The sequence below is a fragment of the Gracilinanus agilis genome, chromosome 5, assembly GCF_016433145.1.
Source record: "Gracilinanus agilis isolate LMUSP501 chromosome 5, AgileGrace, whole genome shotgun sequence".
In the NCBI taxonomy this organism is placed as follows: domain Eukaryota; kingdom Metazoa; phylum Chordata; class Mammalia; order Didelphimorphia; family Didelphidae; genus Gracilinanus; species Gracilinanus agilis.
The window spans coordinates 54,587,352-54,613,485 of NC_058134.1; the positions used below are offsets into that span (position 1 = coordinate 54,587,352).

At 36.3% G+C, this 26,134-nt stretch overlaps 1 protein-coding gene across 7 annotated transcripts in view; it reads right to left on the minus strand.

Annotated features, from left to right (window-relative positions):
• Nucleotides 1-26,134, minus strand: part of RUNDC3B (RUN domain containing 3B) — a 121,418-nt gene that overhangs the window by 8,058 nt on the left and 87,226 nt on the right. For 3 of the 7 annotated variants that reach the window (XM_044679510.1, XM_044679509.1, XM_044679507.1), the window contains 2 exons: nucleotides 10,305-10,451; nucleotides 1,061-1,182 (listed from right to left, as the gene is read on the minus strand). In XM_044679510.1, coding sequence (XP_044535445.1) covers nucleotides 1,061-1,182; nucleotides 10,305-10,451 — 269 coding nt within the window. The remainder of the gene's footprint in view (nucleotides 1-1,060; nucleotides 1,183-10,304; nucleotides 10,452-26,134) is intronic. The other 4 variants (XM_044679511.1, XM_044679508.1, XM_044679513.1 and 1 more) reach the window with 2 other exon arrangements.

The following is a 26,134-nucleotide window of genomic DNA, read 5'->3' on the forward strand; positions in this document are numbered from 1 at the left end:
CAGTTTCCTCATCTGTAAAATGGGCAAAATATTGTTTGTAGTAATTATAAATTATTGAGAATAATTGTAAATTGTAAAGCACTACTCTAGATGATCTTAATCATCATCCTTACTAAAGGTGTACATCCAGGAGTGTGTGGGTATATGTTAAACAGCCAGCAATCCATATTAAAAAAATACATAGATAACACACTTTTAAGTTTAGTCTACCTTATTAACATTTTCTCCATCATTTTCTTGTGTCAGCAACAACAAAACGTTTTCTTAACCAAAAAAATAATAAATCAACTCCCAATTTGTAGAATTTACAAATTTCCAAGAAGGAGACATTCAAGCTGAAATTTCGACAATCTGCTTTTGAGCTGGCTCCGGCATACCCCTATTAACAACATGCTTTTTTTCTTACTAAAAGCGGTAAAATGAATGAATATATTAACATGTTTCTTTTTTGATATTCACATATTTTCAATGAGGATCATAGATTGAGAGACAGGAAAGACCTGGAAATCATCAAGTCCAAACCTTCCCTTCCTTTTAAAAAATAAATGACTAATCTGAGGCTCAGACAGTTTAAGTGACTTGCTCCAGATGTTCCATCTGTCATTAGGGACAGAATCAGGATTCAAAGCTGTGTTGCTGGACTTAAGTCAATTGTACTTTCTACTACATCATGAAACAGAAGATGTATGATTAATAAGAAAATTTAGTTCACCATAAGTAGCCTGTTCCTTAAGCTTTTACCTGACCGACTCTTTGTTGTACTTGAAAAGCACGAGAAAGAAAAGAGAAGCAGCAATGTAGTTGATAGAAGAAGACCTGGATTGAGAAGACTGGCATTTACATTTCAGCTCTCCTACTCCTTACCTTTCTGACCCCGGGATGCTATTTAATTTTCCTAGATCTTCTCTCTTTGTAAAATGAGGGAATGGGATTAGATGTTCTTTAAGGCAGATCTAGGTAACTTTCTCTGCCTCTACAGAAAGTCTGTCACCAAGAGCATATTCTTGCTCACTATAAGGGAAGTAGGAGAAAAAGAATGTTTCGAATGGACATTGATTACCTTCATTTAGTAAATTTAACATGTCTTGTTTACCATCTCCATCCTGTGAATGGGCTGGATCCAGAGATGTCTGGGAAAGACTAACTTCGGCTGATAACTGGTCCAGACTTTGAAAACTTTTGCTGTAAAACAAGAATTTAAAAATGACTTAAATTTCTTCTCACAGAGGATCACCAGGAGAATTAGAGTCTGAAACAGTTTATTAATTGACTTTGGGTGAATTTCTCATCCATGTCTTTCCTGGAACTCCTTCTTAAAAGTATCCTGACCTCAGTGATCTCGCCCATTCTTATTACTGAAGAAAGGAAAGGGGAATTAATATGTTTGGTGAACAAGTTCAAATCTTCACACTATTATCTCTGATATCCAGAATGGCAGAGACTTCAGACAGTCTGCGTAGTTAGAGATTTAACGGAGAAATTAAGCAACTCGCCAAGACCTTACAACTATTTACCATATGGGGAGATACATGGATTGTAAATCTTCAAAGAATTAGAATATCAATAATATTGAACATAGATTAAAAATCTAGTGAATGTAATCTAACATTTATCGGATATTCCAAAAAGCCATTCATGATCTTATTAAGCTTTGAGATCCTCACTATCACTTGTTACTGCGATACTGAAGTGTTGGCTAATAGAATACCTGAAAACAGTTTGCTGTATTTAAGCACTAACAAGGTAGCTTCCCAATTTGACCCTCCTTCATATGAATGCTAATATTCAGGCCTTCTGTTTCTCTGGAATGTCACTTCCATTCCAAATATATTATAATAGTGGGGAGGAGGATGACAAATTTCTTCTAAAGGATGAAAGAGTAAACTGATAAAAGTTTCCAGCCATTTCCCCCACTTATTCCTTCAATGTAAAGCTTAAAATTGAACCTTGGTATTAGCTGCTTTGCTGGACATGCCATTTTTAATTATTTCTATATCTAAATAGGTCAAAGCTGTAAATATTCATCACATGTTTAGGGTTAAGCCTTGTTTTAAAATGTTTAAAAATAAAACCAAAATCTACTGTCTTTAAAAAAATTTTTTTAAACCATTTCTTTCTGTCTTAGAATCAATGCTAAGTATTGGTTCCAAGACAGAAGAGTATTAAGGGCTGGGCAATCAGGGTTAAGTAACTTGCCCAGGGTCACACAGCTAGGAAATATCTGAGATCTGTTTGGAATCTAGAACCTTCCATCTCTAGGCTGGCTCTCTATCCACTGTACTAACTAGTTGCTTCTCTAATATCTTTTTTTCCGGTAATCATGAGGAATATTTTCTATGAAATACTTTATTGAAAAGCAGTTAGAACCAAACTCTATTCCATTTTAACTGGCTAGCTATAACAAATAAATGCTAGGGGAAGGGGTAAATATATCCCTGCTGATCCAAACTCTAGTTAATCTAAAGCAGTGGTTCCCAAACTTTTTTGGCCTACTGCCCCCCTTTCCAGAAAAAATATTACTTAGCCCCCTGGAAATTAATTTTTTTAATTTTAATAGCAATTAATAGGAAAGATAAATGCACCTGTGGCCATCACCACTGCCCTGGATCGCTGAAGCACCCACCAGGGGGTGGTAGCGCCCACTTTGGGAATCACTGATCTAAAGGCTTCAGAATGGCAATGTAAAGAAGCAATTAAAAAAAAACAAAGTCAACCAATTTTCTGAAGGCAGAACCTAGTATGTGGTCCACAAAAGCATTTTTAAAAAGGGGCAGCTGGGTGGCTTAGTGGATTGAGAGTCAGGCCTAGAGATGGGAGGTTCTAGGTTCAAACCCAGCCTCAGCCAATTCCCAGCTGTGTGACCCTGGGCAAGTCACTTGACCCCCATTGCCCAGCCCTTACCATTCTTCTGCTTTGGAACCAATATACAGTATTCATTCAAAGATGGGAGGTAGGGGTTTTTTAAAAAGCATTTTAAATGGCTTTTGTTTCCATTTTCCAGATTATTTTATTTAGAAGGAAAAATGAAAAGATTTTATTAAGAAAGAAAAAGCAGTTTAATTTGTTTTTCTTTTATAAATTAGGCACATACTGCTATAATAGAATTTTACCTGTATGAGAAAATAGTTCCCTCATTTTCTTATGTAATAGCTTTCTAAACATTCCTAAGTATAAAAACTAAGAGATAACTCTCAATTCTATTATAGGGTTCTGCTAAGAAGATAGTAAAGTCTTATCAGGAAGGTATTTTTTTGTTGTTGTTCTATTAAAACTCAATAATAAGTCTCATTGGGAAAGATGGACCATTTAAAATATGTTCATTTTCACTGATATTTATAACAGAAAAATAAATATCTTGGATATTTTATTTAAAATAAATCAAATGCCTTATTTAAAAAAAAACATTCTCAGCTGGTAGATTATGAAAGAAAGCAGCAAAGAAAGAGGGCAAGGCAAAGCAGGATGGAGGAAACAATGCTTGAATTTGGATTCAGAAAGCCTAGAGTATATGTCCAAGTTCTACCATTCAGAGCTTCAATTTCTTTATCTATAAAGCAAGTCCAACATTAATGTTACTGAAGGTCTCAAATAAGATAATGTATGCAATACAGATTATGAATACTCTACATGTAAAAAAAAACTATCTTCATGAATGAGTGTGGTCAAAAAACTTGTCAACCAGGCAGTGATCTATCAATTTGTTTTTGTTCTTCATTCTGACTCTTCACAACCTCATTTGGGGTTTTTTCTTGGTAAAGATCCTACAGCAGTTTGCTATTTCCTTCTCCAGCTCATTTTACAGATGAGAAAACCGAGGCGAATAGGGATAAGTCACTTGGCCAGGGTCACATACCTCCTAAGTGTCTGAGGCTGGATTTGAACTCAGGAAGATGAGTCTCTGTATCTAGCCCCAGTGTTCTTTGCACTGTGCTACCTAGTTGCCCTCAATCTAGCAACACGTTTCCTTAAACTTAGCTAGACTGGTCCTTAGAGGATAGATACCCAGTATGTTATTGGGTCCATACTTAAAGATTTTCCAGCTTGAGAGAAGTTGCCAAAACTTCTATTTTGCTAGCATGATCTTCAAGAACTCAGAGCCTACACCATAATGAAGATCGAGAAGCATGACTTACAGGGAGGTTTCATAGGGCTAATTTAAAAGAATCACAGTTTTATTACACTTATTTTATCATTCAAAAATTGCTAATGTTTTTATAAGGAAAAATAAAAACAAACCATGCTACTCAGCTCTGGAGAAACATACGTATGTAACATACTATGACTGAAGTAAATGTGAAGAGAATTACATGAATTTTAAAATGAGTTCTGAGAGTCCGCAAGCATCCTCTTTCTCAGAAATCTAGGTGACCATTAATAACAAATATCAAATTGAAAAGAACCTTCTTCATTTACTAACTACTTAAATAAGATTTCTTTCTCTTGACATAACTCAATTCTCCATTATGGTTGGGATGTTGACTCTGGAAGACAACTTGCTATATCTAAGAACTTGATCACTTATTTATAACTTCTTAGACCTTAGTGACTATCTACAAATTGAACTTTCATTGAAATAAAGAAACACAAATTAGAAAAATTATTAGCCCAAAGAAACACTTATATGAGAAATATTAATACTAGGATTAATCTACAATTTTCTTTGTATATTACCCTTCTGCTATTGGCCCATCACCTAGCTCAGTGTCTGGCACATAGTAGACACTTAGTAAATGTTTAGTAATTTAGATAAATTTAGATCATTTGCAATGAAATGTGTTGGGTTCATTCTAGTAGTGATTGTAAATATGTGCTAAATTAAATAACAGTGGGCCTGGGCAAGCTGGAGGATGTCCACTAATGCCAAGCCACATGAAAAAGATCCCAAGATCCACTTCATAATTCATGATGTAAAAACAAGAAAAGGAATGAAAAGGAATTCAATTGATCATGTAGGAGAATTAATTATTACAGTGCTTTGCAGATAGATGTTTATAATGGTAACCCCTTGGGACAGCTAGGTGGTTCAGTGTATAGAAAGATGGAGATGGGAGGTCCTGAGTTAACCCATCTTAGCTGTGTGACCTTGGGCAAGTCACAACTCCAAATGCCTAGCCCTTACCGTTCTTTTTACTTGGAACTGATAATATTGATTCCAGGACAGAAGTTAATGGTTTAATTATAATGATGATAATGATGATGATGATGATGATGATGATGATGATGATAGCTTTCTATTTTAACTGACCAGGAACTAGATGCTGAGCTCAGTTGTTTTTACATTAAATTCCCACATCCTCTAAATTCAGTGACTTGGGGACAAAGTCTTTGTTATCGTTCCGTACTTTGGTACCTGAACTATTTTTGGTACTAAACTATTCATTCTTATTTCCCTTTGTGACTACTAGCCCTCATTCATAAGCCACCTAGCCATAATAAGGGGGTAATTTTTGGCTCCAGAAGTTTCTCTTATTCCAATAGTTTGATACAAGAAATATTCCCTAAAGCTTAGCCTCACTAGCCTCATATTCAATCAGACAATCTAATCCATCAAACATGAATCTAACCACAAGCATTTGAGCACATAAAATGGAAATAAACAGGATTAGCTATCAAATCTTCAGGTAAGTCTAAAGATGTTGAACCTCATACATTCTGCCCTCTCAGTACTTGCTGTAGTATGTATTTTTTTTAATCCTTACTTTCTGTCTTAGTAACAACTCTAAGACAAAAGGGCAAGGGCTAGGCAAATGGGGTTAAGTGACTTTCCCAGCATCACACAGCTAAGAAGTATCTGAGATCAGATTTGAACCCAAGTCCTCCCGACTCCAGGCGTGGTGCTCTACCTACTGTGCCACATAGTTGCCCCAGTAGTATGTATTTTTAAATTATATGTTTGTAGTAACTGTGCCTTTTAACTTTCATTTAAAATTCAAATCCAGATATTTAAAATTTTAAAAATAATAATGTAAAACAGGCAGGAATAGAAACTTGCATATATATGCCTTGGCCAGATACACACTTGGACAACGTTTAATCATCTCTACTAATGGAAGGACCACAGGTGTGGATAATCTAAGTGACTTATCCTCCTAATGGTTCGGTAGAGGCCACATTAGTTTGTATTACCTGAACACATATGAGCCTTACTAGCAGGGAGCAAGGGAGAAGAGCTAACCTAAATTGAGTTTTCCAGAAATAATCAACAACGCATATAGTCTGCCTGTGGATAAGTAAGACTTCCCGTACCTTTGTGCATCAGTATGGGTCCACGCTTACACACACTGTATGCCTCCCCTTCTACTTGCTTTCTAGCTTGAATTTCAAGAAAAATGCTTGGAGAATAAGCTGCCATTTGCAGTAAAAGGATGCTCTTATTCTTTTCACCTACTGATAGGATAGTAGAAGGTGATACAGATGATTGGGTGAGGATGGAAAAGTCAGATAGTGAGTATGAGATGAGGTGAACTAAGGAGGATTTTTGCAACCTCAAGACTTCTAAAAACTTTGAAAAGCTCATCATCAAAAGCAGCAAAGAACACGTGTCCTCCGTCTCTGAGTAGGCCATGTTGTGATACATACCATTCCTGTGGCCCCACACATCTTAAGTGATGGGATCTGTGCACCAATAAGTCATCGGGATAAATAAAAGACCTCTATAGTAGATCACGAAGGGTATAAAGAGGCATTCAGTTTGAAGCAGAAGGAAGATTTGACAAACGTGGATAAAGCCAAAAGGCCAAACTAGAAAGTTAATGGGGAAATATGGTAGCACTATTGCTCATCTTGGTGCAAAGTGAAGTAAGCAGTCAGGAGAACAATGTAATCAATGACAATATTGTACAGACAACTCCGAAAGACTTAGGAACTCTGGTCAATATAATGACCGAAAACCCCAGTGCCAAAGGACTCGTTGAAATTTCTATCTCTAAGGAAACTCAATGAAATATGCTGCCCACCTCTTCATAGAGAAGGGTGTGACTAAGAGAGCATCTCAAAAAACATATATTCTTTTCATTTTCCTTCTTGGACAGGGCTCCCATGGGAATTTGTTTTGCAAAGCTATACATATTTTAATGTACTTTGTTTTTCTTGCCTTCTCAATGGGCAAGGGAGACAAGGGTGAGAATTTGGAACTGAATGGGAAAAAAGAAAACCAAATGGCATACAATAAAGATTCAGATTTTCGCATGTGACACTCTATTCTATTTTCTGTATGAAACTTTTTTGGCATTCATTAAATTCAGAATACAAAAATAAATCTTTATTTTAAAATCAAATAATGAAGCATATTGAATATATATATGTATGATATCTCATCTTGGAGAGAAATAAAAGGATATTTTATAGGTTCATTGTAATCTAAACTTAATATTTTAAGGGATATGTCCAAAAGAAGCCTAAGGAAAGCCAAGCATCTCCAAGTAACTATTTGCTCTAAAAGATATCCTTAAAATAAGCCAGAGCCTCAAAGAACTAAGAAGTCAATAAATGAACTGGTGTTTCCATCTCAAAGTTATATAAACATTCATTCTAGACAGTCTTTTATGGGGTACTGTCATCCCATAAACTTGATCAAGTTTACTACCTAATATGGACTTAATTGAGGTTTTAGAGACCTTACAAGAGACTCCCTTTCTTCTAATAGTAGTCCTGGGCTTGCTGAGTCTAAGAACTGATATGAGATATAAAAATGCTGCTTTAACAGAAAAGTGAGTGGAGTTTTGAGTTCATGGAAAAACTCCGACTTCCGTAGAAAATTTAAAAAAGCTTCTAGTACTAGAACAGCAAAGGACAAGACTCTTGCAAAGGCCAAAAGTATACACTTGTGAAGACATCTCTTTTTAATGATGCCTTTATAGACCAGTCATGAGGGGCTCAGGGCCAGTTGCCATATGCAATCAAGCAACCAAAGTAACTGGACAGCAGACAGGTTTTAAGGGCCTTCAGCCACAGAAGAGTGCTCCAAAGCCTTTGCTGAGTCTTCAAGTACATAAACCTAAGTTATAGAGAATTTTCCCATTCAGACAATTCAGAATCCATTTTTTTAGTATAAGGATGACTTTATTAGAGACACATCTCTCAAATTGCACCTAGATGAGAACAGGGCATTTTATGTTTAGAGAAGCTAGAAAAATAATGCATAAGAGAAGGTAGCAGAGTATGGTGGGATGAGTACTGGATATGAAGTTGAAAGACCAGAGTTCAAATCCTAGTTCTGCTATTTACTACCTGTATGACTTTAGACAAATATTTCATCTAATATTCAATTTAATATTCAATTTAGTCTTCTGAAAAAAATGAGAATAATAGATTAAATGATCCCTTCTAAGTTCCCTTCCAATTTTAAGCCCTGAAGTTGAATGAATATTAACAGTCTGCTATAAAATAGGAGCTAAACAAGATAGTCATACATTTCCCCTTGGACTCAGGGCCTCCTCCTCCATATCCCCTCCAATAAAATGTAAATCCCTTGAGGGAAAGGACAATCTTATTTTGTGTTTAGCACAGTGCCTGGCAGACACAGTATGTACTTTATAAATGACCTCTCTTTGTCTCTCCCTCCTCCCTCCTTTCTCTCTCCCCTTCTTCCTTCCTTCCTTCCTTCCTTCCTTCCTTCCTTCCTTCCTTCCTTCTCTCTCTCTCTCTCTCTCTCTCTCTCTCTCTCTCTCCACCTTCATTCAAGGGAAATACCAGGAAGGGATTGGTCCAGGTCCCTCTGTCCAGAAAGCAAATCAATCTCTATTTTACTATATAACCCAGCTAAAGTCTACTTACTTTGGCCAATAAATCAAGACAGGAAATCTGAATTCAAGAGAGGCAAAATAGTTTGTGCTTTCAAGGCTTCCTTTTACTGAGTAACAATCAATGTGGTATCCTATAATTTAAATCCCTCCTAATGCCCACAAGTGAATTTCAGGATTGTGGGCCTCTCTACGTTATGCCCTGCCTCTTTCATTTCGATTCCCTAAGGCAGAGAATTGGGAAATGCTGAAAACAAGCTCTAAATTATTCAGTTAAGTTAGCAGGAGCATTTCATAAGTCATTAAAAGTTCTAATTTCCAATTACAACTTAGAACTCTATATACAATTATAACATTCTTTCCTTGAGAGTAAATATTCCACAGGAATGTAGTCTTGAGCAAAGTTGAACAAATTGTAGGCTCTTAAGATTTAGAATGGGCAGGGACCTTAAGGATCTAATAACTAGGTTAACAATAATAATAAGCTTTAAGGTTTACAAAGCACTTTATATGTTACCACATTTATTCCTCATGATGACTCTGGGAGATAAGTATTATTATTATTACTACTTTATAGATGAGGAAACTGAGGCAGACAGTGGTTAAATGACTTGCCCAGCGTTACAAAGCTAGTGAATATCTGAGGAAGGATTTGAGCACTAATCTTGTTGACTGCAAGTCCAATTGGGTCTGCCATACACCACCTAGTTTCCTGGATCATCTAATCATCCCGCTCAGTTTTCATTACATGGTAAAGAAAGGCTATTCAAAGGAAAGGCTATCCATTGGCCTACAATATTGCCATTCCATCCCAAAGTAGTACATTGAACAGAAGAAAGCTATAGTATCAAAAATGTACCCTCTGCATTGCTGTCAAACTGAATTTACAAAAAAATTAATCTATCTGCATAGTAGGCTTCTTTCCTGAGAAGACTTTCTGACTTACCTTTAAAAACATTCAATATGGTACCTTTTAACTCCCAGACAAATTAACTCTTAGGCAAAAATGACCCCAAAGCCATGAATTCAACAATTAGTGGTGCCTTAGACCCAAATTACTTCTATATGTGTGACTTTTTCAAGCTGAATAGAGCAAAAGGCAGGAAGTTAGTACAGTATCGACTCACAGTTGTATCATTCACTTCCCCAGGGTGCTTTGCCTTTAAAATAATGGCCCATTCAACCTAACTCCTACAAGAAAAGTGCTTTCTTGTAACTAATTCTGTAGCTGGTCCCATTTATATCCCAGAGTCCTAAGGCAACGTTGAATTCAGATAAAACATAAATTAAAAAATCAAAATAATTATAACTCATAGTTATTGGAAGCTTTAAAGTTTACAGAGGGCCTTTTCCATAATAAACTCGTGAGATGGGAGTCCAATTAGCATTGTTCTCATTTTGCAGATGACTTGATTAAAGCTGACATGTTAAATAATTTTCCCTAAATCTCATAACTTAAGTGCCAGGATTCTATGTACCCACTGCCTCAAAAGAAAGGCATGGTGATATGATTTTAGTACAACTGAAATTTTTAATTAGTTTAAAAAAAAGCATTCCACTTACTCATCCCACTGTTTATTGTGTTTTCGGTAAAGCAAGGTATCCAAGGCAACAGCATTGACATCCAGAGCTCCTGGGGAAGGCCACTGATTGGTGAGGTGGGTAGTTAACTCTTGTCTTGATCTTAAATCATTATTCTTTAGCACAGTCCTGTGAACATTCAGATGGAGAGTGCTTTTGTTTTCACTGTTCTGAAATGGCAGGTGACCCTCCTGACATCAACAGAAGCCCAACAACTCATCTTTTAAACAGGCACATTAACAGACACAAAAAAAAGTGGATAGCAAGGTGAGGTGGGCAGCAGCTCTTCCCTGAAGTCTGGACTTAATTCTGTCTCTACTGACTGCTGCACAGTGGCACTTGGGACATATTGACTACTTGCTTTCTCTCCCAAGATTTCACTAAAAGATAAAATGTATCTGGGATTATAAGTGAAAAACCCCATTGGGATCTTGTTTCCAATGAAACAATAACTGCTACATCTTAAGAAGGAGAAAGGGAACAAGCATTTTTATGTGCCAGGCACTATGCAAAATGCTTTACAAATATAATCACATTTGCTTCTCATAACTGAGTACCCTGGGAAGTAAATGCTATTCTTTCCCCTCCTTTTAGAGCAGAGGAGGCTGAGAAAACAGTAGTTAATTGACTTGTCCAGGGTCACACAATTAGTAAGTTTCTGAGGCTGTACTTGAACTCAGGTCTTCCTGACTCTAGACCCAAGGCTCTAACCACCACTCCACATAACTGCCTCTAAGAATGTTACAAATGATATAAAAAAAGTAGAGATAAAATGTAAAAAATAGCAAATACATGGAGGTAGTTCAAGCTCAGGAAAATCTAGGAATAAAGTATCCAAGTTTAAAAAGCTCCCCCTGAATAAATCAGAAAACCAAATCTTAATAGGCAAATTATTTTTGTTAAGGATTACTCTGGACTCCTGAAGTCAAACAATATTATCATTGAACTAGTGAAGGAACGTAGGAACTTAACCAGAGAATGATACAACGCACCTGGCTGTTCATGTTTTGCTTTTGGGGGGGATCTACAACTCATTGATAACAAGTGTTTAGTTGTTTCAGTCATGTCTGCCTCTTCATGAACCCTTTGGGGGTTTTCTTGGCAAAGATACTAGAGTGATTTTCCATTTCCTTCTCCAGTTCATTTTACAGATGAGGAAACTGAGGCAAAAAGGGTCAAGTGACTTGCCTAGAGTTACATGGCTAGGAAGTGTCTAAGGATGGATTAAACTCAGGTGTTCAGGCTTGGTGCTTTATCCATTGTGCCACCTAACCATTGTGATTTCCTTTTCCCATAAGTTTTTAAAACCTCATTAGTAAATTGTTAGCTATTACACAGTCTTGTATGATTGAAGATCCTATGGTCCAACCTTATTATTCTGCAAAATGAAGAGACTATTAGGAATTCTGATGATTTAGTATTAAGTTTGATGAAGTTATGTGAAGGCTGGGATTTCCATTTAGAAGGGCTTAACTCAACTATCAAAAGGAATGTGATTACTAAAATAGTATTCCAGATAACCTCTACCAGTGCCACCTCTACTAGCCATGTAACCCTGGGTAATTCACTTTAACCTCTATTTGCCTCAGTTTCCTCATTTGGGGACAATAACAGCACCTATCCCAGTAGTGAGGTTCAAATAATAAGATGATAAAGCAAAGTACTTCATATGGTATAGAGTAAGCACTATATAAATGTTAGTTACTATTATTATCTTACTGCTACTATTATCATTTTGGCATATGAGCTAACCAGTTCCTAAGAGGGCAAGAGGGAAACAGCTGAGAGTTTGACCGTAATTCAGTGGCTACCACTAGTACCCATAGATGGAATGACTATTTCCTTCATAGGAAGTGGCATCACAGACGGAGAAGTGTATTGGCAGTGATTGGCCATATTCATAAAAATCAGCCCATGTGCTGCTGTTATCTATGTTGTGGGTGTCCAACTCCTCCCTTAGTAAACTGAAATATAAACTGGACTTAACTACAGTAAATCTCATACATATTTATATGCCTTTTCAGGATTAAGAAAAATTTGGGGGCCACCATATCAACTGAAAACGATAAGCGATCACTATCTCACAATGGTACAATTAAGACTACATCCAGAAAAGAGTATTCTGTTGCATTTTGGGTACAATGTTTTTGGGAAGTTATTGACATTCTTGAATGTGTCCAGAGGAAGGCAGGCTGGCTGGTGACAGCCCTAGAAGCTATGTCATATTAGGATCACTTGAAAGAATTGAAGAGTCTTAGCCCAAAGAAGAGAATTCTTCGAATATCAGTTCCTTGAAGGGAGGAGCTGTTTTGGATTTGACTTTATTTTTACCTTGATTAGGACATAGCTAGGGCAGCTAGGTGATGTCATAGTGCATAGTATACTAGGTCAGGAAGACCCAGGTTCAAATCCAGCCTCAGACACTTACTAGCCATATGACCTTGGGTAAGTCATTTAGCACTATTTGCTTCAGTTTCCACATCTGTAAAATAAACTTAAGAAGAAAATGGCAAGCCATGCCAGTATCTCTGCCAAGAAAACTTCAAATAAGGTCACAGAGTCAGACATAACTAAAAACAACTAAACAAAAGCACATGAGGTCCTTTATAAATACTTGCTGGACTGACAGTTGAATGATACTTGTTTTCAACGATTCAAGAGCTGACATGTGGATAAAAGGTTTGTTCTGCTTGGATCCAGAAGCAAAAATAAGAACATCAGGCGAATTTTCATATAGGCAGACATTTGCTTTATATATACATATATATACACACATATATGTATATATAAAGCATATGTGTATATATATATGTGTGTGTGTGTGTGTATATATATATACACACTTTCTTTTAATTAAAGATGTCCAAACATGGAGTAGGCTGTCCCTAGGAAGTTGTGAGCATTCAAATAGAGGCTTGCTGGCTACTTAAGGTTATAGAGGGATCTTCTGGTCAGATATATTAAATTAGGGGCCCTCTAAGATCTCTTACAATTCTAGTTTTCTTTGATTCTGTGAAAATAACTTTAAGAGGAGAAAAATTTTGGATTATATCTTTGTCTATTACAACATGAAATGCCCACCCACCCCCAGATTATCTCCCAACAATATGCTTTTAGGTTAGATCTTTGTTTCATTTCTTCTGTCAGAAAGAGGGAAAGAGAAGAAAAAGAGGATTGCTAAAATAGTTTTTGCCCCTTTCATTAGTGAAAGTGGAAAAAAGTCAAGTTTTTTTCACTGCAAACTTCAGCAAATTATTGTATAAAGTCACATTTTAAATTGTGAAAATGAGAAAAACTGAAATGTTGATTTTCACAGACTTACAGAGATCACTAATTACCATTATCTTGAATCCTCATCAAATAATTTCCCTGGGGGCAACTAGGTGACTCAGTGAATTGAGAGCCAGGTCTAAAGATGGAAGGTTCTGGGTTTAAACCCAACCTCAGACACTTCCTAGTTATGTGACCCTGGGCAAGTCACTTAACCCCTATTGCCTAGCCTTTACCACTCTTCTGCCTTGGAACCAATACACAGTATTGATTCTAAAGTGGAAAATGAGGATTTTTTAAAAAACAAGATAAAACAAAACAAAAAATCCTTCCTAATTAATCTCTAAATGCCATTTCAATATCCTCATATAGTGAGCTGGAAACTGAGGATTTAAGGTCCAAATCTGGGAAATCTGCTCTCACTGATTATGAAACTATATCACAGAAATGTAAATTTGTTTCATTTTCCATCTTTTTGCTTTCCTCTTGACGTTTTCATCTGTGTATACTCTTAGAATGATATGGCTCATACTTCATGCTTCCTGTGGTGGTGTTTTCCCTTCTGAAGCCTTTTTCTGTGAAAAAGCAAAACTGTTTAATATTCCACTATTCTCTCCCTTCTTTGAGGGAAAATCATCTCTCTATCCTAAGCCCTCTTTTGGGGACATCAGAGCTGCATTTGGCATAGCTATTTAGAAGCAGTGGCTAAGGCTACCCACCATCCATAAAAGGCCCTAAAAGCTTCCAAATTTACAGTTTGCCTCCAAGGAGATGATGACACCGAATTTTGATTCTGCTTCTGTTGCCATGGATCAGTCATAAAATCATTAAATTAGCTCGTCCTTACTGCTACAATCAACAGCACAACTTAATTAGTTAAAGCATAAAAGACTTTCTCTTTTTTAGCCAAATATTTTCAGAGGAAACTGAGTTCCATTTTTATTATATAACATAGATATCAATAAGACTTTGGTCCTAACTCTTCAAAATTATATCCTATTTTGGAATCGTTCATGACTTACTTATTTAACTTACTCTTATATGGAGATAAGGCAACAAGGGGGCATAATAGCAATTTTTCTGTTGCATTAGAATTTTATTTTTTTAACACATACTCAGTTAACCCAAAATGACCTGCTTAAATTCACAACACCAAGAAAAATAATTCTTGGAAAAAAATTCTATTTGCTGATAATATTTCAGGTAGTATTTAAGACTGAAGGTCTTTGCCTAGAGTCTAAATGACCACTTGGGAGTTAGAGGATTCCTGAACAGGCCCATTCCCTCCCATTGCTAGCACCTTCCCTCTGAGAATTTCTTTCATTTAGACTGGCTCTATGTTATATATACAATTCTTTCCCCATTATCTCCCTTATTAGAACATGAGCTCCTTAAGAATTATATCTATGTTTTTGCCCTTTTTTGCACTTAGTTCTTTGCCTGGAAATGACCAGCCCTGGATTAGATTATGTTGCCTCTGAGATCCTTACCAGACCCACGATTCTGAAATTTGATCACACTGGCATCATTGGAAGATGGGTATCAAACAGTGCCACTCACAGCAGGAACTTAAAACTTACAGTTGCTTTATGGTTTTGAAAGTATTGACTTCACATCATTATCATTGTCTTCAAGAAGAAGAAACAGATATTTCAAGAAGAGCAAAGAGAAGGTCAAATGCTTATGCCACATGAAGGATTTGAAATAAGATCTTCTGACGCCAATAAATGCTCTTTTCCTTAAACTACCCTGACCCTCTCATGACATTCTATCATGAAAATAAGCTGCCAATCTTCAGTCCTAAACCGAAGAAACATCATAAAATATCAGAGTTCTAGAAGGAAAGAATCTTAAAAGTCAACAAGCTCTGAAGATATTTTTCTAAAAGACATTCTCTTACCCCAAAAACATCTCTTTTACCTATTTCCACTTTGAAAATTAGACTCTATTATCTTTTCTATGTTTATAGCCTTAAGCTTCATTTTTAATTTGGATCACATATAAAATTTAATTTTAAATGTTGGAATTTTAAACGTAATATCTTGGTCAAACAACCACGAAAATGGCATACTGCTGAGAGAAATTAATCGTCTCATTATTGACATTCTCTTTATGAATGAAACTAGAAGACAGCAGCGATTGCAGCCAAATGGAAGGTAGGCCAATGTTTCTTTGCAGAGAGGCAAATTAAGGAGACACGATTATTGGTGTTATTATATATCTATAGGCCACAATAAACTTTGGTTTCATCGGATACTTTGGCATCTCATTGTGTAGTGGTTATGATGAGTATATAAAAAAACAAGAACACTATTAAGATCATTACAATTTATGCACATTCATTGCAGAGAACAAGATAGAGAAATTCTACAAAGAACTTAATATGTTCCCTCATGTAAAAATGAAATATACTTTAACACTGATTTCAAAGTAAAGGTAGGCAAATGGGAGGACTGAAAAATGTTGGAATAGTTGCTTCAGGAGTAAGAAAATAAAAGGGAAAATGCTATTTGTAGACTCCACAAAATCCTCATGCTCTCTATATCATGACTACTTTTCTTCACGATGGGAGCTGGGAATCTCCCTTCTTTCATTAAGGGACTTGGCAAGCACTGAACACCATCACGAAACTATGAAATCATTCATATGTTAATAGAAATTACCCGACAGGTTATGGATGTGTGGGGCATTTTAAAATCAGCAATAGTACATGGTCAGACTACTGACTAGTCAGAACAAAGACAAAAATCAATACCCAATTAGAATGATGAGAAGAAAAAATGGTACACAACTAAATAGCTCTAACCTGACCTATTTAAATGAACAGTTGATGCTGCAAAATGGAAAGTGGCTCAAGGAACAGGCACCAACAACATATTATCACCACTTCCTATGGAAGCTTAACTAATGTTGAATAATGAAGAGGAGAAAAGAGGCTACAATTTGCCTCATCCGACAAAAACTTGAACTCTTTGACAAGCAGAGCTGGATAGAAGATGAGGCTTTTATTAGTGCAGAATACAAACTCAATTGCAAAAATTTACAGAGAAGGATAATAGAAAATGATAAGCAGGATCAGCTGCTCAGCTGTTCAGAGCAAGAGGTGATAAGAGCATAAAAATATTTTCAGAATGCACGTAACCATTCCAGATCATTCCAGGACCATTTTAGGACAACAGATAAAAATGGCAAAGACCTATCGACACATATAAGAAACTGTCTTCTCAATAAACAATAGCAAAATAACCACATTTAGATTCTAGCATCATAGGCCCTGCCTATTGGACCTAACCAAGTATACACAAAAGATTTATCCAGGCAGGAGGCATCAGCATTTTGAGATCATTAAGGAATTAATTCATGAGATATCTGAAAGTAGGAAAGATATCAAAATCTTGGAGGAAAAAAATCCCAGATAGTATTACTGGGGGGAGGGAAGGAAGGCAATAAAGAGAAGACTCTCATTTTTAAAAATGAGAATGCTCTTCATCGATATTGAGATATGATTGATAAAGCCATGAGAAGGAAACAGGCAGGCTTGCACAAAGGATATACTATAATCAATTGTATTTAATAGTCACACAACTATCTGAAAGGTTAAAAAAAAAGGGCAAGATCCCATTGGGATGATTTGTTTATTGTAGCAAAGGCTTTTTCATTTACTACAACAAGACTGCCTTTCAGTAAGTTGTCTCTGATGCACTTGTAAAGATCCTACAAGATTCTTTGATGGATGCCACAGAGACAACTGGTTTGACAATCTAAGTAATAACGCCACAGGAGTATAAAACAAACTGATGTATGCTTGCTGGAGGTATTTGCCATGGTAGTCAAGTGAATCCAGAATAGGGTCTGAATATTAAAATTATTCTCTATGGTGGGTGAGGTTCTCCACATGCTCATTTTTTATGTGACTTTATCCTGTTTGCCTCAAGTATCACAACTTTGTGAAGCCTTCTAAATGAGATCTACAACTCCTTGAAAAGTTTGCTCTAATAGCTCACATTGGCAACTTTGCATAGGTAAGGAATATGACTATTTTATGGACCATGATATGCAGCTGCATGTACAGCACAGGTATATATTCTGGGCCCAGAACGTAAGAGTAGATTGAGTTGGATCCAGGAAATTGTGTAGCACTTTCTATAAAACCATTTCTTTATCACCAATGTGTTTCCCATGATGCTATTTTGATAGATCATAGATTTAGAGCTCGAAGGGAACTTAGAGGTCATCTAAGGAGAACTTCTCTTGTGACAGTAGAAGAAACTGAGGCCCAAGAAGTACAAATCTTAAGAAACCACTGTCTCCAAAGAACCAAAATTATCAGCTACTCAAAGTACAATGGAGAGACATAGAAGGTGGGTATAAATAGGCTGAAGCATTTTATCAGTAATGATTTCTATGAGGGAAAAGAAAATGTCTTCAAAAATAATGATTTTTCTGCAAGGAGTAACACAAAGGCAGCATATTTCATCAGAGATGAATGATCAAAAATGGAAAGGGACAGGTCTCATAAAAAGAGTAAGGGATAACAGATAAAGAGTATGCTGCCCCGTACCAAAAAGTTTATTTATATGTTGTTTTCCCCATTAGAATGGGAGCTCCTAAGGGACAATCTATCTTTTTCTCTCCTCTGTCTGTCTGTCTGTCTCTCTCTTTCTTCCTCCCTTCCTTCCTCCCTTCCCTCCCTCCCTAAACTAAACTAAACACTAAAATATTTATATTTCAATACTAAGAGGGATGTATGATCTCATCTTATAGGTACTTGCTCCAGTGGTGCAGATTAAAGGGTGTCTATACCTTCTCACTATGTTTGATTCTTACCCATGTCCTCCAATGTGTCCTCTACAGTAAGATCCATTCAACATGCTGGACACCATTCACTGAGTCTCATAATGCTATATGTTTCTGTTTAGTATACACAGACATCAGTGATCAATTTAATTGTGATTCACAATTTAATTGTGAAAAATAAGCAAACAAAGAAGGGCTCATGTTTGTTCTTCATCTTAAAATGACTAAAATAGCTTTAAGACCCTAGTGTGTTATTCTAGTGCCTCTAAAATTCAACAGCACTTTGGAAAGTGGAAAAATGATGGCAATAACTGTAACAGAGAAATGTAAGGTAAAACACAGGGAATTTCTTTTGCTGTTGTTTTTGCATGTATTTTAAAAACAAACATTTATGAAATAAGGCCCATGGCATTCCTTGTTCCTTTTCTCATCTAAATGAGTCATTGCCGGTCAGTGAGAAGTAGAAATGATTCATTTGATAATCAGCAGCATTATTCCAAATGCTTCCAATGGTTGTTAAGCATTTTCCTCAAATAAGGGGACAGCTGCTTTCTCACTGAATCTCCCAGAAGTTTAAGCAGTCTTAGCATCACTAAAACCAGAAAGATAAATACCACTCGTGTAGTAACGTTAGCATCCCTTCATAAACATTATAGACAACACTGTATGGAGGTCAGAAAGTAACCTGAGGATAACAACATTGTAAAAAAAAATCCAAGGCAGAGGGTATTTATACCAAAAATATTCATATTAGCATTTTTTTTGTGGAAGTAAAACACAGTAAATGAAGCAAATGAGCATTGATGGAGGAATGGCTGAATTAATTGTGACATGGTATATAATGCAATATTACTGTGCCATCAGAAACAGGTTAATATCAAGAATTTAGAAAAAATAAGATTTATATGAACTGATGCAGAAAGGAATAAATAGAACCAAGAGAAAAATTCTCTCAATGGCCACAATAACATAAGGAAAACAACACTAAAAACATCAGAACTCAGATCAATACAATGACTATTTTTGACTCCAGAGGAATGATGATGATCCCTTCTTTCATTAGACAGGTAGGAGACTAGAGATGCCAAATAGGGCACATATTATTAAATGTGAAAGAAAGATTAGTCAGACCAATGGATATAAGTCTGCATTTGGATACAGGATAAGGAAAGGACAGAAGTTTTTAAAAGACGTGTATCTCATTGGTAAAATGAGTGGATTGGACTAGATCACCTTTACGGTCTCTTCTAGCTAGAGATCTAGGATCCTATATCATGGTTGTCCTCAATTTTTTATCTCTCAAAATAGTTCCTATTTTAAGGGAGCATACTGTATTAGGGGGAAGCATTGTTCTTGTAATTAGGATACTTGGTTTGAGTCCCAGCTCTTCCATTCACTGTGTAACCAAAAGCAGGTTACCTATCATCCTTGAACCTCTGTTTACTGTCTGTAAAATGGAAATAATACTAAGTACCTTCCAAGGTTGTGAGAAAAGCGCCTTGTTTCCTTTAATGGTATATAGACATGTGAAGAAGCATTATTAATGGATCAGGCTCTCACAGTTATTTGGAATCTGGAATGCCTTTCCACATGGAAACAATGTTATGAATGTTAGTTAGTTCCTAAGCAAAACCACCAAGCCATATTTAGCTCTCATTTCATTATTTTCAGAGCTCATTTTTATACAATGTCACTTCAAGGTCCTGGACTTTCTTCAACATATGGGTTCTCCCTCCAATGATAGAGTATCCAATCACTGTACCTCCAGACGATAGCCAATGGCTTTCACAAGCAACTGTGACCATAAAATGTTATCCCTTCTGTTATTCTTCTGTTAAGATGAATGTCCAGACTTAATCTATCCTTTGGATAATATATGGATGGTCCAGGGAAAAGCCCACATTCCAAGTCATTCCTATTTTGGTAGGACCTGTCAAGTTTGTGTCCTATTGCCATAACAGGCTCACTACCTGACAAAATGAAGCATCTGAGTATAACCCCCTGGAAGATATAACACTAAATGGAACTTAACATCTGCAGGAAAAGGCAGCAGATAAAAACATTATCACAAGTGTCTTGATATGAGAATTTTGAAGGAAGAAGGGAAGGAAGGAGAGTAAAGAATGGAAATATTTGAGAAAAATTCTCTTATAGCTATAATAGAGAACACTGAGAAGAACACTGCCTGTGGCAAAATTAACTGTACTCTGAGTGGTGAGGGAAAGAGGTGTACACATAATCCTTGATGCCCCAAGAAAGTAAGTAACAAGGAGAAGACAATAAATCAGATAATTTCACAGAACGACATCCAGATATTAATAGCGGTCTAGGATGCTTGCCGTCTATGATTAGCATGTAAAAGAAAAGTTGCAGAGAGGAGATATAACAATGTGCAACCATTCTTTCCTATAGAACATACTAATGGAAAAGCTTTTTCATTTTTTAATTTTGAATATTTTCTCCTAGTTACATATTTCATGTTCTTTCCCTCTCCCCCAAACCACCTAACCCCCCTTAGCCAACGCACATATCATTGATCAAGACCTAATTCCATATTATTGATAGTTGGACTAGAGTTTTCATTTAGTGTCTACATCCCCAATAATATCCCCAAAAGCCCATGTGTTCATGCAGTTGTTTTTCTTCTGTGTTTCTCCTCCCACAGTTTTTCCTCTGAATGTGGCTAGTTTTCTTAAGTCCCTCAGCCTTGCTCTGGATCCTTGCATTGCTGCTAGTAGAGAAGTCCATTAGGTTCGATTCTACCACAGTATATTAGTCTCCGTGTACAGTGTTCTCCTGGATCTACTCCTTTCACTCTGCACCAATTTCTGGAGGTCTTTCCAGTTCACATGGAATTCCTCCAGTTCTTTATTCCTTTGAGTACAATAATATTCCATCACCAACAGATACCACAATTTGTTCAGCCATTCCCCAATGGAAGGACATTCTCTTATCCAATTTTTTGTCACCACAAAGAGCGTGACTATAAATATTTTTGTACAAGTCTTTTTCCTAATTATTTCTTTGGGGTATAATCCAAGCAGTGCTATGGCTAGATCAAAAAGCAGATAGTCTTTTAAAGCCCTTTGAGGAGAATGCCCTTCCAAATGTGATCTGGGCAATTTAGATTCTTGATCCACTTGATATTTCCTTTGTAGATGGACTTGGTATACCAAGGTCCTTTGAGTCATCATAGGTCTTGTCCAAGTGACTTTTCAATATTTCTGGGCTTGATAGCGAAATTTGATGGAATCAACACACCCTCGTTTACAAATTAAAGTATCTGAAAGACCTTCCTATCCGTAGGAGAGCCCTCCTTAATCAAGACTCTGGGCTGGATCTCTTCCCTTACTAAAGCAAATGCTTTTTTGGTGAGCATAATGTTTCATTTGATTTAATCATCAGAGGGTCGTTGAACATTACATTTGATTTAGATAAAACCAATATGGAAGATTATTATAGCTCTATGAGGCATCCAAAAATCACCTTATTTCAGGAAACACCTTTAGTCATCCAATTAAGATTCTGATAGTTAAACTAGAGAAGGGAAGAAATGAGAACCTATATGGCACCTACTACATGACAGGAACTATATTAAGTACAGTACAAAAATATTATTATTTGATCTTCACAACAACCCTGCAAAGTAGATCTTGTTATTTTACCCAATTTTCCCCCCATTCGGTTGAGAAAACTGAATCAAATAGAGATGAAGTGGCTTATCCCTGGTCACACAGCTAGTAAGTGTCTGAGATGGGATTTAACTCGGGTCTTCTTGGCTCTGGGCCCAGAACTCTATCCACTGTACCACTGAGAACAAATTATATTTCACAATAATATATGGCATTATTAGGCATGGCATGAAGGGTTTTTAATCACTTAATATTCTGAGGGAAAAAGTCTTTAAATACCCATTAGTTCAAGTGAACCTTTAAAACTCCTTACTACTGACTTTAAATCCTATAATTTCCAAGCATATGAAGAAGTTAAAAGTCAACTCAAATTCAATAAGCTTTTATTAGGTGCCCGTTAGGTACAAAGCAGCATGCTAGGTGCAATTGATTAAAAGGACAAAATGATAAATGGTACTTGCTTACATTCTGCTGGGAGGGTATACAAAATGTGTGTGTGTGTGTAAGGTAATTTGGAGGGAGGGAGGGAGGGAGGGAGGGAGGGAGAGAGAGAGAGAGAGAGAGAGATGCAGACAGAAAGACAGAGAGAGAAAGAGTGTGTCAACAAGCTGGGAGATTAGGAAAGACTTTTCCTTAGGTCCAAAGTTCTATTTGCTGAACTATTAGCTGTTTCTAGAAGCTGGATCACCTAGCAGCAAACTATTTCTATGGTCCATGTGAAAAGCAATAAGGACCTGGTCCTAGAGATTTTGTGGAGGGAGAACCACAAGACTTGGCTACTGATTCAATATGGTGTGTGGGGGTGGGGATACAAAAGCGTAAAATAAAATCTCCAACTTGTCAATAATATTCCACAACTAAAAACTCTTTTCCTCAAACATCTTTAATTTTCAAGCATTCTATATTCCACAGCATAAGAAAATATCTCACACAAACTGAGAAATTTGTGCAGGTTTTGTATTGTAAAATAATCTACAGAAATTTAATAATTAATATATAAGGAAAATAGAGAAAAGATAGATTTCCAGTTGGAAAATAAAACTAAACATTTGATCTCAGGAAATTCTTTTTGTCACAATTATTGCAAACAACAAATTATTGTATCTTTGAAGCATCTAATACTTGTATATTATTTTGAATTATGGCTATTTGTATATGGATTAAATGCTTTCCAATAGACTCTAAGCTCTCTAAGAGGCAAATATCATTTTCTCTATACTTTGGGAATTGTTATGTAATCTAGATGGTGAAATATGGCATTACATTATATGTACATTTCTCCAGTTCCTAACACAAAATGGACACTTTAAAAATGATTGTTGAACATGTTGTTTCTTATTGCTGAACACTAAACTGTTATTTTCCATTTCTACCTGCTGGCCCCTGTCCTGATACAAACACGCCTAGATCTCCTCCATCTTCAATAAGCCATGACTTGACCTTGCCATCCCTAAAAGCTTTATTGACTTTTAAAAATCAACAAACTCTTTAAAAAACTATTTATACTTGTTGCTTCCACTTCCTTGCAGTCTAGCCATTCAACTGAAACAACTCTTTTCAAGGTTATCAATAATTATGTTTAACGGATAAATCCAATGTTCTTTTGTTCTTTTCATAGTCCTCATCCTAATTGACTTCTCTGCAGACACTGTGGACCATCCTCTCCTTCCAGATGTTTTCCAAGTTTTCATGGCATCAGTCATTATCCATGTCCTTCCTCCATATGGCTATATACCAAGAGTTCTGTCCTGGATATCTCTCTCCATCTCTCTGTCTCTTTCTCTCTCTGTTTCTCTGTCTGTCTGTCTGTCTGTCTGTGTGTCTCTCTCTCATTTCCATAAATTTCATTACTATGCTTTTGCAAATGACTCTGAAATCTATCCAGCCTTTGCTTCTTTCCTGTTAGCACATCTCTGAATTCCCGATAGACATCTCCAGCTGGATTCCCACTGGCATCTCAAATTCAATATGTTCAAAGAACACATTATTTTCCTGCCAAAAACTCGCCAGGTTTCCTCACTTTTCAATTTCTATTGCCACCATTCACACCTAGGTTCACAACCTGAGAATCATTATCAACTTTTCCTTCTTACTTCCCATAGCCAATCTTTTTCCAAATCTTGTCATTCTACCTATACAAAATCTCCTTCATCCATCCCTTCTCTCTACTCACATAATCAAAACCTTCTGCAGCCATTTTTTTTACATAGCAGCTATACTTGAATCCCTAAAGCACAGATTTGAACAAATTACTCCTCTACTCAAGAACTATCTGTTCTATGCCCTTCGTTTTACAGATGGGTAAACTATGTCCTAAAGAGTTTAAGGATTTAGTGCTGGGGGTTAGGCCCAGACCTAAAGGACTTTTGTGCTAAAACTGAAGCTGTTTCTCAGCTGTAACCCTAGGCAAGTCACATAACCCTGATTGCCCGTTTGCTGCTATTCTCTTGGAATTGATTCTAGGATAGAAGGCAGGGGTTCAAAATAATAATAATAACATTAAATAAATAAAACTACAGCTGCGTTGATTTGGGACAAGTGCCTTAAGCCTCATTGTCCTCATCTGTAAAATGGGGATCATCATAGAACCTCTCTCACAGGGGTATTGTGAGGATAGCATGAGATTAGCAGATGTAAAGTGCTTTGTACACCTTAAGGCACTATATAAATGCTATTTATGATTTTATGACATCATGGTATGACATTAAGTAACTAATTATATATCTAATTTGTATGATGTAACCAAGCACTAGAAGAAGCAATGTGGCTAGTGATTGGAGAGGCAGACTCAGTCAGGAAGACCTTAGTTCAAGTCTGCCCTGTGACCCATACTGTGTGACTCTGGTCAAGACACTTATTTAACCTCAAAGCGCCCCCAAGAAACTCTCCAACTAAGATATAGGACAGAGGCCCATCTCCATTTGTAGAAGTTTCTCCTGGGGGCACTCCCTATATCAATGAAATCACAAGAAGGTTTTAAAAAAACAACCCAGAACCAAAAATAAAGTCATCCCTGGTATTTATTAAGTACCTTAAGTAACTGCTATGTGCCAGGCATGACGACGATAAGTATTAATAATCATTTCTAAACAGAAAAATAGACCAAGGCTGAGTGATTTCATTAGTATCACGAACTCCTGGTTTCTCTACCAAAGAAGACTGCAACCTCTTTACGATGTAGTAGCTAAGTCCTAAGGAACTGGATGAGATGCTAAGAAGTGACTTTGCCACAGGTCAACAATTAGTGTGTGTCGGAGGCAGGGACTCGAACTCAGATCGTCTATACTCTGAAGCCAGCTCTCTATCTAGTCTACTCTCTCTCATCTCTAATTTTAAGTATTTTACCTTTAAAAAAAATGAAGAAGGGATAAGGAATATTCCTGTAAAGTGACTTCTAAGCAAATAAGTAGGTAGCAGGTAACTTTCATGGGTTCAGATTAATTTTTCACATGCAAAAGTCCTATTCAATAAAGGTAACTTGAATTAGTTTACATTCTTAAAATTCTTATTTTTAACTTTAGTTTAAAAAACCAAATCACATTTTTTTTCATTTGATATTCTTGATATTTTGTTATTCCAAATGAAATTTGTTATAGTTTTTTCTAATTCAGTAAAGAAGTTTTTTGGTAGCTTGATAGGTATGGCGCTAAATAGGTAAATTAATTTGTGTAGAATTGTCATTTTTATTATGTTAGCTCATCCTACCCATGAGCAATCAATGGCTTTCCAATTGTTTAAATGCAGTTTTATTTGTTTGGAAAGTGTTTTGTAGTTGTTTTCATATAATTGCTGTGTTTGTTTTGGTAGATAGATTCCTAAGTATTTTATATTGTCTAGGGTGATTTTAAATGGTGTTTCTCTTTCTACTTCTTGCTGCTCTAGTGTGTTGGAAATGTATAGAAATGCTGATGATTTATGTGCATTTATTTTGTATCCTGCAACTTTGCTAAAGTTGTTGATTATTTCTACAAGCTTCTTAGTTGATTCTCTAGGATTTTTTAAGTATACCATCATATCATCTGCAAAGAGTGATAACTTAGTCTCCTCCTTGCCTATTTTGATACCTTCAATAATAGAGGTGATAATGGGCATCCTTGTTTTACTCCTGATCTC